Consider the following 15,397-nt stretch of genomic DNA (forward strand, 5'->3'; position numbering starts at 1 on the left):
CTGTAACCAGGGACAAGATCCTACTAACCTCTTGAGCACCTGAGGGTATTGAAACATGTTTTTGGAGCCATTTCCAAAGGGCAGCAGCTGTTATGTTCTAATCCTTACATGCAGATGAGCTGGGAATTATACAAATATAGCAAAACTATTCCAACTTTAATACTGGATGAAGCAATGTCAAAGTTTGAAGAAGGGTGTAACATCACAGTGCTAGGGAGAATTTTTTAAATAAAGAAAATTGTTTCTTTCTCTCTCAAACAGTGTGTATAAAAGCAAGGCCAAGGAAAGGATAATGGGTAGAAAAGCTTGATCAGTAGAAACCAAGCCACTTTATGTTCATACAGAAAGCTAGCTTGAATACCTTACTCTATGGTGAATATAACAAAAAGCTGTATGTTCATACAAATGATGGCACCCTCTATAAATGTAAACATCAGTATAAGCATTAGCCAAATTTCCTTAGACTGCAAATGAGATTTGGGTATCCAAATAAAATCTATGCCTTTATGTTGGCTTAAAAAGGCCATAAAACTTTACTTTTGCTTTTCAGATGCAAGTAACTACCTATTTAGAGGATTATATGAAGTTATACAGTAATATGAATAATCTTGGGTGTAATAAGAGCTATAGAGAAGGTGAATTAAAGATTGATCTTATCCTTTTTTGCAGTTTTTTGCAGTTTCTTTAACTTGACATCTTTTTGCCTTTGGTTTTCATACCCTTCCCATTGCATTTTCTCCTTTCTGTTTTTTTCTAATGTTCAGAGCTGTGATGACTCTCATGTTGTCTGTCCTCCAACTTTTTCAGTTCCATGTGAGGGCTTTATTTCTGTTTGATATGGGTTGGACAGATTCTTTTTGAAGTTTGACAGTGTTGCTGTTAAGATAAGTGGAGCAGCCAAAGCAAAGTGATATAAGTGCTCTCTCGTGGCAGCCCCTTTATATAAAGCACTTCCTACTCTTTCTGAGCTACAGATAAAGAACTTTTTGTCTCAGAAATTAAATGGGGGAGGGTGGGTCTAAGAAATATTATCTCTTAGTTATTGGGCTTACTCTTTATTTCAAAAAGTGATGGGCAAAACTCAAACATTCTGGTTTGAAAAAAAGTACCAAGAGTTGCTTCTCTAAGGCTTTGAAACAGGCTGACTCAAGAAGAGGTTACTGGTCATTATTTATATTAAACATATTTGAAAACAGTACAAGAAACTGCAGTCTATTCTTGTATTGTCAGAATATCTGAAATACCATCACATAAAAACAAGATAGATTTTCTTTTGATAGTTGCAGTATTTTGTAACTTTAAAATTTAAGTTTTTTTTTTAAATTCAAGTGTTTGCTAATCTTTAATATTTCTCAAATGTACCTAGTAATGGACCTAGTTCCCTGTTTTTGAGCTGTTTCATTCCTTGTCTGGTGTGTTTATTCCCTCCATAGGAAGTCTTCGATCTTGCAGTTCATCAGACTGCTTTAGTAAAGTGATGCCTCCAAGGAAAAAGAGGAGACCTGCAGCAGGAGATGATTTATCTGCTAAGAAAAGTAGACATGATGGGTATGTCACTTTAATGTGGGCTAAGATTGAAGTACCTGAAAATATCCATTACTAATGAATAATTTGTTTACTATTACTCCTAAGTAGCAGCAAAAATGGCACTGTCAAATTCTGTCTCTTTTAAGTGTGGAGGAATGACCTTCTTCTTTAAGACACTGGTGATTTAGGAGATCTAAGTTCAGTTCTGTGTGTCACAGACTTCTTGTGTGGCCTGAGGGGGGGAAAAAAAAATCTTGTTTAAGTGCCCAGCTGCAAAAATTAGCATAATACTTTATCTTGTCTATTTGAAACTGAGTTTTAGGAATGCGGGTTATCTTATCTTGTCATACCAGGAAAGACTAAGAAGGCCTGGACTCTTCAGCTGGAAGGTAGAAGACAGGATGGACATGATAGAGGTCTATAAAATCATGAAGAGTATAGACAATGAACAGGGAACTGTTTTTCATGAAGTCCCAGAATACTAAAACTGGGGAGCACCCACTGAAATTATCACGAGGGAGGTTTAACACTAACAAGCGAAGGTCTTTTTATATAACATAGTGGAACTCTTTACTAATGGAGCTCCTTACTACAAGAGGTAGTAGAGGCAGATAGTATAGCCAGGTTGGAAAAGGGACTGAAGAAAGAAATTCATGGAGGATAGCTCTTTTAATAGCTGTTAAACAGAACAGTCAGGAATGCATTGTCTGGCATCTCAAAACCAACGACCATGGATGCCAGGGATTGTAATGGATAGGGGATAGATCAGGATATACCCTGTTTATATGCTCTCCTGCTAAGGCCACTCCTGCCACTTTCAGAGACAGGATCCTGGGCTAGGTGGACCTTTGGTCTTGAACACCTATGGCACTTCTTATGTTCTTATTGTAATAATCTTTTAAATATGTCATGTTGTGATTAATGTATGCCTCAGTTTCCCTGATGAGGCTGTACACAGTGAATCAGGGATTAATAGGGTCCATGATGTTAATAGCAATGCCTAATTACTGAAAATCCATTTTGTCTGACCTAGCAACAAAGGACTTGAATAACTCATGCCAAATGAGCTTGGTACTCATCCTTTGGAGGAGATGCCCCAGAGGTATAAAAGGGTGGATACTGAGATAAGCATGACAATGGATGGAGCAGTCTCAAGAAAGCAAGCAGTTGGCTGAAGAGAAGAGTCCAAAGAGAGCAGCTTTTGAGGCTTGTCAGCAGTGTTCCCTCTAAGGTGTAGCGGTCCATGAGCACCCTGCTTCAGTCCGTGAGCACGCTGCTTTGGTCTGTGAGCGCGCTGCTTTAGTCCGTTCCTGAATTGGTTCTGCTTCCCCCTTTAATATTTAATATTACACTGTGTACCAGATGCATTCTTTAATATTTGTCTCTGTCTATTTATTATCTTGTTAGATGTTTTTCTTTAAAGGCCCAATTCTACTTTTAACTTGCATTGTTGTAAATAATAGAAGAAACTAGCTGTAATACCCACATGCTACCTTGTAATCATGTCGATGTGGCCAGGATTAAGACTTAATACTTAAATATGGGCAAGCATCTGAGTTCTCTGTCTTCAGTTACCAAAGAGCTGACTTTGTCTCCAGTACCTTTGTTACATGAAGTGTGTGTACCTCCCTGTCATGTCTCTTGGACCCACATGCAGGCTGCACTCTGCCTGCTCCCCACCTCCGTGCCTCACTGCAGCCTTTGAAAGTGGTGTGGTGCCATGTGCGTCCCGCCGCTGGACAGATCAGGCAGCGAGGCACATGGCATCGCTTTCAAAGGCTGCAGGGAGGCAGGGAGTAGGCAGAGCGCGGAAGACCTGTGGGGCTGCCGGGCTTTGGTGCAGGAGCTGTGGGGCTTGCGGCACAAGGATGAAAGTTAAGATTAGGGTGAAGCCAGTGGGGCTTGGGGCGAAGCTTGCCTGAAGGGGCTGGGGACCGGAGCAGTTCCCTGGAGCCAGTGGAGCCCCTGCGGTGCCGGGATTGGTCCCTGCCTCTGCCTTGCCTTGGGGAGGAGCCGCTGCCTGCTCCATGCTGCAGGCATGGCGGAGGAAGGGGCAGGGGCGATGATTACCCACTGATCAGCAGCCCAGCCCCTCGTGGGCTGCTCTGGCCGGGGCTGCGCTCTCCCTCCCCACGGGAATGCCGGTGAGGAGCAAAGTGGAGGGAAGCAGCCCCTGCACAGCTGAGCAATAAGTGTCCTGCAGTAGCCCTGGTGTGCGGCATTAAAAAGTTACTGTGTGGCAACATTTTTTATTGTGCGCAGTCGCGCGCACATGCAGCTTAGAGGGAGCCTTGCTAGTCAAGTAGATAGGAGAGAGAAGAGCTATGTTAACTGGACGTGTTCAGGGTTGTACAGGCTGGACTTGGACCAGAACTAATTCTGCCTTTAAAAAAGGCAGAGAACCTCTGGTTCTGTAATCTTTACTCCAATAAATGTCTTGATTGAAGAAGAATTGTCTGTTTTGCTGCTTAAAATGTTTAGGTACTTGGAGACTGGACAAGGCCAAGAGGGTCCCAGGCAAGCACTCCTCTTGTAGGGGGAACCCCATTGCACTTTTGTTATAAAATGAAGTGGTGTCCTGGGCATTGGCACCAGATGACTTAAATTGTTGCGTGAGCTGGAGCTGCTGTGCATACTGGTGAGACTCTGGATAAGCAAATTTGAATGATGCCAGAACTTCTGCCAGTTGTTTGGTATTCTGTCATCTTCAGGCCCAGTCAAAATTGCCTTTACCAGTAATGAGAACCTATTAGAACCACTTAAGCCTTGTGGCTGACACGAGTGATTTTAATACCAGCGGTAAAACAATTCAGATACCACTGCTTCCACAGTCACCCAACCCAGGTTCTTCTGACATGTAATTTGTATGAGACAAATAGACATTAAGTATCTAAAAAGCTGAAACATTTTGATTTCTTGGATCCTCCTTTTTCCCTTTCATAAAGCCGAGCACTGTATTTGCCCTTTTCCAATCATCTGGGACCTCTCCTAATTGCTGTGATTTTTTTCAGAGATAGTGGCCAGTGGCTCTGAAGTCGCATCAGCCAACTCCCTCAGCAGCCTCAGGTGCATTGTGTCCAGCCCCATGTACTTATACACGTCCAGCCTTTCTAAATAATCCCTAAACTGCTCTTTCACCACTGTTGGCTGCTCACTTTTTCCCCAAACTGTGCTACCAGGTGCAGTAGTCTGGGAGCTGACCTTGTCTGTAAAGACTGAGGTAAAAAAGGCATAGACTACTTCAGCCTTTTCTGCATCATCCGTCACTAGGATGCCTCCCCCATTCAATAAGGGACCCATACTTTCCCTGACTTGGCACTTGTTGTTGACATACTTGTAGAAACCCTTCTTGTTACCTTTCATGTCCCTTGCTAGCTGCAACTCCAGTTGCACTTTGTCCTTCCTGATTTCATTCTCTGCATGCCTGAGCAATACTGTTCTACTCCTCCCTAGTTGTTTGTCCAAGTTTCCACTGTGTGTAAGCTTCCTTTGTGTGTTTTAGCTCACTGAAGAATTCCTGACTAAAGCAAGCTGGTCTTCTGCCATACTTGCTAGTCTTTCTGCACATTGATATGGTTTTTTCCTGCTCCCCCAGTAAGCTTTCTTTAAAGGTTTTCTATAAAGCCCCCTCATGACAATGGGAGAAGAATAAGAAAATAACTAGTGGTCAAGATAGGCTTGCAGGTAGCAATTGATGTCAAAGTTACATTCATGGTCAGCACACTGACTATGCATTAATTAGCGAGCGTCTCAAAAAAGGTGCAGGCCATGATGGAGTACTTGTCCTTTTAGGACTCAGAGCTGTTCAGGATGTGCTGTCTAGGGCAGTGGTGTTCAACCCTTTGGTCCCTATGGACCAGATGAGTGGTTCAGGGCTGGTCTGTGGGCTGGATCAGGCTCCATGATGCCTTGGCCCAACCTCTGTACACTTGGATTGGGCCCTGCACTGGTCTTGCATACTGGGATTCATGCAAAGCTGGAGACCATTCCTTGTGCACTGGGAAAGGTCCCCCTACAGTCCCACATGCTAGGATTGGGCCTTGCCATGGCACACTGTCGCCACCAGGCCCTGTGTGCCAGAACTGTGCTCTGCTTCCTGGGATTCAGCCTCATGGTGCCCTGCACACCCAGTCTAGCACACAGGCCCATACTGTCTGGCTTGCAGAGTTCCCCATGTGTCCAAAAAGTTGGCAGTAGGGGAGCAGCAATTAATGCTGCCACTGCTTCCCTGCCACCAAATATTTTGTACCTGAGGGAAGCCCTGCAGGTCAGATGATATGGCTCTTTGGGCTGGATCTGGCCTGTGGGACGGGGATTGAGCACTCATGCTCTAGAGATACCTATACCTAGGCATCCTTTGGACCCAGCTATATCATCCCTGCCACAGCCAAGATAGTGAATAACACCCTGCAACACCAGACTGATGTAATATTCCAGAAAACTCAAGCTGAAACAAGGGCCACTGGTTTCCTCTTCCCTGCCAGTGTGTGGAACGTCTTCAGTACATTGGTATGTTACTTAACTGCCAAACTGTTAGAGTTATTTTAGAGAACATGACTTCTGGAAGCCCATTTTCGTGTTCCATCGGGGATAGTCTGCCTAGATATAAAACAAATGGACCTCTAAAGATTGCTGTCCATGGTAACCCTTTCCTATCCTATTCTACTCATTTTGAACTTGCCCTAAATCCTTATCAATCCTCAGAGATTCTTATCACAGAAGTGTGGATTTGTTTCTTCTAGAAGTCATGGAAGCTTCTCCAGATATTTCTTTATTCCAAAGTATAAATTGCTCTTTATCATACTCTAAAAGCTGAGGAAACTCAACAAAGACATACATCACCCTAGGTTCAGAAAATACTTCTCTTTCATTCTATCTCCCCCAGTTCAATACTAGTTTGCAACTCTCAGCTGACAAGATGTGAACTTCCTCTTTGCAATCCACCTAGGTCAAAAAAAGTACCTAAGATTCACATTGGACCAAACAATTATTAACATAGTTCTGCTCTTTTGACTCTGGACAGTGTAGTGTTTTTACTAAATACCTGACCAAAGTGGTAATTTAAGGTTGTGGAGAATGCACATCCACCTATACTTGGATCCGTGTGCCCTTTCTCTGTTCTTAGAACTAACACTCCTGTTGCACCATAAGAACTTATCATCTGTTTATGGGTTTGAGTGACAGTTTTAAAATAACTATGATTAGCTCCAGACCAGCAGGAACTGATCTGTCTGCCTGAGTACTAGTTTTGAGATTTGTAGTCAGTGATAAAATTGCTTACAGGGAGATCAGATGATGCTGTGTCAGAGGCTGCTAGTTTGTATGTTGACATGTGCTTATGGATGCTTGTCATGAGGCCTGCAGTTTTTGTCCGCTGTGGCTGAGATCAGTGCATTTCTGTCCAGGCATTGCATGATCCAGAGACAATGTCCTATGTTGAATCCCAAGTGAATTCACTTGGTGGCTGGACCCACCAAATGAATGTACAAAAGGGCTGCCATTCTTTGTCTTATCTCTGAGTCTCTCATGGATGTCTTGGAGTCAGATTGGAGTCCGTTTGAAGATGCAACAGGTGTGGTTCCAGGAAGATCGTCTGGCACTACCTTACTGCTTCTGCTCACCCATGTCCTGCTGATTCCTATCTCCAGTGAGAAAGGCAGTGGCTGCAGTAAAGGGGGTTTATGTTACTTCGTGTCTGTTGGATACACCAACGCCTCCCTCTCACAGCAGCAGCATATCCCATGGGGAGTGGGGTGGGGGAGCATGAGGCTCGTGTGGCCTGGGGCTACTGGGATGTGACCCCCCCCCCCCCCCCCCCAAACTCATAGCTACACTGTCAGCTGCAGGAAAATCTTCCATTAGCTAGATTCAGTCTCTTTATTCATTGAATCCAACCCAAGGACAGTATGTTACCACCCCCTGCCCTACGAAATTTCTCTAGGACCTTGTTCATATTTGCCATTTATTTAGGAACCACAGTCTGCTGGAATCTGTGTCATAATTGCCCACCCCTGCTCTAAGAGGACTATGATTTCGGGCAGAAGGCTGCTTACCAAGTTTTGGCAAGCTATCGAGGGCCATATGGGTAGCCCCGTCCCTTGGCAGGTGCCCCACCCCCTGGTCACCATCTTGGGACCAGATGTCCTGCCCATAACCTCTGACCTTTGCCACCTGAAGTATCCCTCCCCTTACCCCTGGAAGTACTCCTTTGGGGAAGAGGGTTTGCCATCTTAGGGGAAAAAAAAACAAATTACATACTAAAAATCAAACACCCATAATAATATATTTAAATTTAATTTAAATAAATATTTTTGTCCTGATTTGTGTGCATTTGTAGTGTATATGCAGAAGTGATTGCATATGGGGTTTGTGGGGATGTGTGCGTGTGAATAAGGATATGGGTAAGGGAGCCATGTAGTGCAGAGTGGCCGGTGGGCAGGCTGGAAAGTGGGGAAAGCGGTGGAGGGGAGGGGAAGCGAGTGGGAAGTGAGTGTGGGGCCAATGTCTGGTGGGCAGGCGGGAAAGTGGCAGTGGGCGGGAGTGTGAGACCAATGTCATGGGGCCAGCTATGGCAGGGCCCAGAGTGAGGCGGAAGGAGTGTGGGGTGCAGGCTGGTAGAGGTCTGTGGAGCTGGGCTGTGCTGCACCAGCAGGGAGCAGGGGAGCTGGCTTGGCTCTATAGAGCCCCTGTTGGCCGGGACCCTGTGCTCCTGCCACCCTGCTCTGGGCCCTGCCAGCGCTGGCCCCAGGACACCAGTGCGGTCCCCACGCTCCTGCCTGGCTCCCACGTGCCCACTCCCAGTGCCCCAGCCCCAGCCACGTAACAGGTGGGGAGCAATACACAGCCCTGACCCTGCGCTTGTTGGCAAAGAATGAGCTGGTTCTCAACGTGGGAGAAAAGCCTACCCCGTCCGTCCATCCGTCGTCCCATCCCGTCCCGTCTCCGTCTCCGTCTCCCCCCCCCCTGCTCTCTGGGGTTGGTGCTCCATGTTGCAGCTGCTTGCAGCCTGCACAGGACTGTCCTATCTCTCCGCCATGTCACTGCCGCCTCGCAGGACAGCAATAGCAACCGAGAGCAGGCACAGGCAGCTCCGCGCGGGCTCCAAGCGGTGGGGGGAGGAAGTAGGGGGTGATGCTTTTCCCCCACCCTGAGCACCAGTTCATTCCACAGAAACTGTTGCTCGACATGGAGGAAAGCGTCCCCCCTTGTCACTGCCACTGGGCAGTGTTTGCTGCAACTGCACTCCCGGAGCTTGCGCTGCGCTAGGCTGCGGTGTGGCAGCTTTGCTGCCTCTGTGCTGCCCCGTGGCTGCCTCCTCATGGCCCCTGCTGCCGTGCTGGGCAGCACACAGGCGGCGGTGAAGCAGCTGCACTGCGGCCTAACGTGGTGTGAGCTCTGGGCGGGCAGTCGCAGTAAACATTGTCCAGCGGTGGCGAGCTTATTTGATATAACCTTAATGCATATTATTCATAACTCATAGATGTAGATTTCATTTTTAGAAGGTACACACTATACATTTGAAAGCAGTGATTTATTTTGATATTTTTTTTCAGATTAATTTTGCAGCTACATCAGAAAACTGAATTATAATTTGGTTATTTTATTTACCAAATCTAATTGAAGCAGATACTTGTGAAGTCATTGAGAGGTGAACTATCTCCAATTCACTAGATTAATCATGGATATTTGGGGGATATTTTTGCCATGCTGTATTAGGAGGACATCAAATGAGCACTGCAGCTATATGTTATTAGCCTTGGGGTTTCTTCACTTTCTTCTAGATTTCTTCTCATCTTTGATTTCTCCTCTTTTATGGCCTGGTAAGCCTGCTGCCATGATAGGTTTTCCCTTCTACTATACCATTCCTTCACTAGATTTGAAATCATTAGAGCTGTTGTAGCTCAGAAACGTATCCCTCAAGACTTCTGGAATAGTCTGCTCAACATGTTTCTCTTTTGTTTCTTTTCCCCTCCCTCTTTGCATTTATCTCCAGACTCTTCCTCCTTGTCCAGATCTACTCCATTCCCAACAACCCCTCTGTTCATTTAACTTCTTGAAACTTTGCAGTTTTAGAGAGGTGTAAGGGGCTTGACTCTGTGTACACAAACTTGTACAGAGACAATGGGGCTGCTGATGGGTAGGTAATCAGGTCTTTTATCTCTCATCTCCATGTACTGCTGTTAACAAGGATGTTATCCCTGGAGATGCAAATCCAGTTTGAGAACTGAAACTAAGCATCACCAAGATGCTTAATGGGATCTTCTAGAGCACTGAGTCCTGTTGGGTAAAGTGGTTTTCTTTAATCTTTACTAATCTATAGAGAAGCCTCTAATATAATCCATGGCCTGTTGTGACCTATTTATAAAACTTTTCTAAAAAGGTTACATGAATATATTATCTCAAATAGTATCTAATTAGAAGTTATAATCCCTATTCCATGGTGATATTTTCAAGCTTTAATATATCTTAAATTAAAATTATCTTTGTATAGGTTAATTTTTTAAGCATCTTAAAAATATGATTAAATAAAAAACATCTAAGTAAAAAAATCAGATTATTTATTTTTAACTGTTGATTTTTTATCAACCCTGACCTACATTAAAGCTGGTTCTTGAAATGTCAGTTTGGATTCTGCAGCCTACCTCAGTCCCTGCTTTTGGAGACTTTGACAGTTTGGGCTTTGGAGGAAACTAGGGGAGGGTTGTGGATCTCCATCTTTCTGCCCTCATATGGGATCAAAATGGGGCACGGATGGTATATTCCTAATGGACACTGCTATTAAAGTGTTTACCTATAGTTGGGACTACCGGCATTGCAGTATCTTGATGAATCTCTGTTACTGCATAAATAATTTCTCTTAGTGCTTGTGATGGCATGCAAGTGATGCTAATTGGAATTCCAAGTACTTGATTCAGCTTTTGAACAAACACAGTATTTAGTTTTACTGGTACTTAGTTATGCAGTTGTGTAAATCATTGGATATGACATGGTCAAGATACTAAGAAAAATGCTAATTTTTATACTAATCACTACAAAAATGGTTTTGACAGTTGCATTGGCTATTAACTATTTCTTGACTAAAACACTTTTTAAATTAACTTACTAAATTAATTGAATTATTTTCTTTATTTTTAGCATGTATAGAAAATATGATTCAACTAGAATAAAAGCAGAGGAAGAAGTCTTTTCAAGTAAGAGGTGCCTAGAATGGTTCTATGAATATGCAGGTAAGGTGATCTGTATAAATTACCTACTTTTGATCAGTGTTTAAAATGTATTGAAATTTAAGGGCAAATAATAAGTTAACTTTCTCTCATTCTTCAGGTGGTTCTAATTTGAATTGAGAGCCTTGTTGGTAAATCATAGTTTTTAGGAAGCAAATCTTTAAATATTGCTTTTTATAACTTGAAGCCAAAAAGTTCTAGATACTCTAGTGTCTGATGGAATATAAAGCACACTGGGATAAATATGTTAGATCACAAGGAGACCCTTCAAATAGTATTTCATTGGCTTTAAGCTACATGTAACTAAATAAACAAGCTAGTAACTTACCTTTTTAAATACAGTCAACCTTTTATATAGCAATGAAGTGTCATACTGAATTTATATTTCTAGCTGAAATATCTTTCTCTTGAGTTTAGTGCTCCAGTCAGAAAGCATGGATCATTTTCACCAATTGCTTTGCTGCTGAGAAACTTAAACCACTGCTATTATGGATTTGTTTTCAAACAGGGAGGTGGGGAGCCACGTTCAGTTGGTCACTGCTATCTCTTGTTTCAGTTCTAAGCAGAAAACTTAATTCGTTGCTCAGATCAGAATTTTTCCCTTACAATCATTTTTAAGCATATTGGTCATTACATTTCATATTCTAGGCATGGGTGTGCATTGCATTTGTAGGGCTACAAAAATAGCATAAGCTCTACAGAAGTGTTGCTGGATGAAACAGCAGCTTCTCTGTACTGCTATATTTTGTACCTCCACGTTTAATGTGTAAACACTGTAGGGTCTCACAGTCTTGCGGCATTCCACAATGCTGTTTCCTCTCCTCTCCCTCTCTCTCTTCCTCCCCCCAACAAGAGGGGAGGGAGGAAGAGCAAGGTGAACAGTTACTGAATGCTCCGATATGCTATTTCCTCTGGAAGCTGGGGAGTGGGTGGCAGGTTTGGGGGACTGGAGCTGCTTCCTGATCACTGACACTCCTGTGTTGAAGGGGAAGGTTTGGGGGTGGGGCAGAGGGCACAGGTGGTAGCTCCGTTCCTGGGAATTGGGCACTGCTGTGTGCTTGCTAACAGCCCTATCATACCTCCTTTGCAGTGACTTTGTATCTCTTCAGCTGGGGAGCTTGGCATGTCCCTCCACTTATGTAGCAGTACATTTTTGTGGCTCTTGAAAGTCTGTTGACACTTTTAGTGTTAAAAATGTAATGTCTATCCATGGCCTCAGTTTCACTGTGGTATATTAAACAGGTGTTGACTCAGTAAACTTCTTTTAGGGCTACCAGCTGTGAATTTTCAGCATAAATGGTACTCCACATGTTTTAACAAAAGTCAGCTGATGTCCTGCTACTTATTTAAGCAGACTTGTCTGAAGGAAGCAGTTTGAAATGGGAGGGAAATAAATTTGTGGAGCCCCAAGGGAAACTAAGTAGGTGGCAGATGTAAGAAATGGGACTGATGGTTAGTTCTTTGATAGTATGTGTAGTACTTCAGGTGGTAAGTGGATGTAATCTTTTTTGCAGATTCTGGCTTGGGTGTGTGTATGGCTCATACTTCCTTCCTTAGCTTTTTTAAAAAGAATTTTGGCTTTCCACTGGCTGCAAATGCAAGATGTAGACATAGAGCAATGGGGGATTGGTTCGGTTAGTAGTGGTGAATAATAGTTCTAGAAAAGGCATTCTCAAATGAGAATTTTAAGTATTTACTTGATAGGTTTTTTCCTATTACACATGCCTTCAGTAAATATTGCCTTTATATTTTCCCCAGCATGACTTTTCCTTGAGAATAATTGGAGTCTCTTTAACCACTGTTTATGTTGAGTGGGAGGAAGTGATGGGAAAGACAACCTGTATAATTAAAACCTGTTGTTTCTAAATTGTTTTTACAAGATTGAAAAGATCACGTAATAGGACAAGGTCAAATTCTGTTTGTTATTTTCTGAGCCTGTTCTTTGTTTTGTTTTGTATTGTATTCAAATTCCAGATTTCATGTAGAATTCCTCTAGTAGGAGCCTTTTTATGACAGATAAAATTATCCTTATTCTAGAGGGATTTTCACCTCATTTAAAAAAAAACCTACAACTTGTATGTTGCACAGCATGAGTTGGTGGTATTCATAAATTTTGATCTCATTTTGTAGTGAGAGGTGGTGAGACTTTTGACTTACTGCTGCTGTTTTAGCTGTTTGCATTTTTCCCTAGTTTTTAACCCTGCAAAGTAATTGCTGGTTATAATTCTCTTTAGTTATGAAGTCTCCGTGGTGTGGCATGATATTGCAGTGTAAACAAAACAAGGTCATGAGACATTTCAGGTTTTTTTGTGGTGATTCTTTCAGCAGTAGTGCCCTCTGTTCTCCCCTGTCACTCGGTACAAATCAGGCTATTTGAACTCCTTCTCCTCTTCCAGGTCAATTGCCAATTCTTTTCCCAGGTCAAAAAGATTCTTCAGATCCAGGTTCAAGACTGAGTGACTTCCATGATACTAATTCATTGTCTTTTCTCACTGAAGGAGGGCTTTTACTTCTCTATTATTTCATCAGTTGGATAACCTCTGAGATTTTCAGGATTTGATGCAGTGTATGGTCCAGGCCCTACAGATTTCTCATGAAGAAGTCACCATGCCTGCTGACCAGCTAGTTGACATACCTGTTCTAAATCCACTTTTCTTGATAGGGAGGTCTTAATAGACCTGGCCAAGTTCTGTAGGATTCCTGCCTTGAGTTCTGAGAATTGGAAGAGGGTGGACAAATGGTGCCAAGCCCTCTTCAGAAAAACTGGGTTTTTTTTATATTCACCCATTATACTACTCCTTTTGATGGTAGCTGTGGCAAATAAAAAAGCCAAACAACTGCATTGCATTTCTAACAAAACAGCTCAAGCTTGTTGACATATTTGTTTGGATGTTCTATTCTTCATCCAGCCTTTGATTCTAAAAAATTAATTATTTAAGCTCTTCTGGCTCTGTGTGACTTAGGTGTATGGGTGGTAGGAGGACATCGTCAGTACCATTATCTCCCTTGTCTTTACCTATGTCATGTTGTCGGGTGGGTGTTCTCAGTGTTTCTGGTGCTTTGCCTTGTAGTTGTGTGCGAAGGTTTGAAGTGATTTTTTTCTAGAATCATAGGGCTGGAAGGGACCTCCAGAGGTCATCTACTTCAACCTCCTACCTGAGGCAGGATCATCCCTATTCGAACCATTCCATGCAAACCATAATCTAAACTCTACATAAGACTACCATCAGCCATGACACAAGACAGACCTAAGACCCCAACCTGCCACAGGTAAAGCAGGGGTACCATGGCAGCCAATGTGTATGAGATGTTGTCAATATATGCTCAAGAGATCCCGGGTAGGGGGCCATGCCCCCCACTACAGAGGAAGGCAAAAATCCCCACAGTCCATACCAATCTGACCATGGGGTAAAATGCCTTCCTGATCCAAAATGTAGTGATCAGTCTGACTCTCAGTAGAGGAGCAAGCTAGGAACCTTTGGCTTTGGTCCCAGCAGGAACATTGGCAACACACTTCAGTCAGAGGCCCCAGCCTTGGCTATAGCCAACACCAAATGCCTCTAGGAAGACATAGAAACACCCTGACACATATATTACCAGGAAGATTTTTCACTGTGGGACTGACATGGTCACTTGTCCGATTTGGTATGAAGCAAGCTTTAATAATAATCCCAAGACTGTAGAGAAAATATAGCTGCACATACAACCTGACAGGCAGCATAAGAGTTTCATAACAATGGTCTTCAGTGGGCCAGTCCTCTGATCCTTTGCCGCATGCATGATGTTCTTAGGTGTCTTTTGACCCAATTTCAACAGGAAGGAAACAGCAGCTACGTCTGTCTCCCCAGTATCACAGCCAGCTCGCACGCACACACCCACCTGTTTCATGGTTTTATATTGTGCGATTGCTGCTTCCCAGTCATTGGCACCAATTATCAATCAAGCTTATCAGATGGTTGGCAACCGTCGATCCTTCTGGATCATGGTGTATGCGTGACAGGTCACCCAGACCTTTGACACATATGCCTAGGCAGTAGTATGGAGGAGTGGAGGCTACCCAGATTTTTCATCCCCGCTTTAGGCCATTGAGACAGAATCCAAAGGCCAGACTGAGTCCAGACATTTGGTGCCTCCATGAGTGTAGTTGTATAAGCATCCAGGAATTGAACCTGGGCCTCTTGTGTGGCAGACAAGGATTCTGCTACTGAACCAAAGGGGAGTCCAATTAAGCTTATATTTTTACTATATATAGTCTTTAAACAGAAGATGCACGGAAAATGACTGTGATTGCCAACTTCACATTTAATTTATAGCATCCTGCTTCCGTCTTGGGCCTAGTTTTGTTCAAAAAAATATTAGCTTGATTCAAAATCTCACACTACAACATATAGCAGAAAAGTGGAGAAGAGGGCAACCAGCTAAGCCTAGAAGTATGAGAAATACCAGTGGTAGAATGTAGGCGTAGCTACGCCTAGATTATCCCAACCAGTAGCTGTCCAACCTCTTCTTGAATATCTCCAGTGATGGAGAGTTCACAACTTCCCTAGGCAGTCTGTTCCACTACCTCACTATTCAAACAGTGAAGAAGTTTTTTCTGGCTATCCAATCTAAGCTTTCTTTGCAGCTTCAAGCTGTTGGTCCGTGTT

The 15,397-nt window shown here is 43.3% G+C and overlaps 1 protein-coding gene across 2 annotated transcripts in view; it reads left to right on the top strand.

Moving 5' to 3' along the window:
• The window catches only part of DCUN1D4 (defective in cullin neddylation 1 domain containing 4), a 70,513-nt gene that overhangs the window by 29,384 nt on the left and 25,732 nt on the right, over positions 1 to 15,397 (top strand). For both annotated transcript variants that reach the window (XM_006261250.4, XM_019481228.2), the window contains exons 4-5: positions 1,434 to 1,548; positions 10,663 to 10,754. In XM_006261250.4, the coding sequence (XP_006261312.1) occupies positions 1,434 to 1,548; positions 10,663 to 10,754 (207 nt within the window). The remainder of the gene's footprint in view (positions 1 to 1,433; positions 1,549 to 10,662; positions 10,755 to 15,397) is intronic.

This window comes from Alligator mississippiensis, chromosome 2 (assembly GCF_030867095.1).
Source record: "Alligator mississippiensis isolate rAllMis1 chromosome 2, rAllMis1, whole genome shotgun sequence".
Taxonomy (NCBI): Eukaryota; Metazoa; Chordata; order Crocodylia; family Alligatoridae; genus Alligator; species Alligator mississippiensis.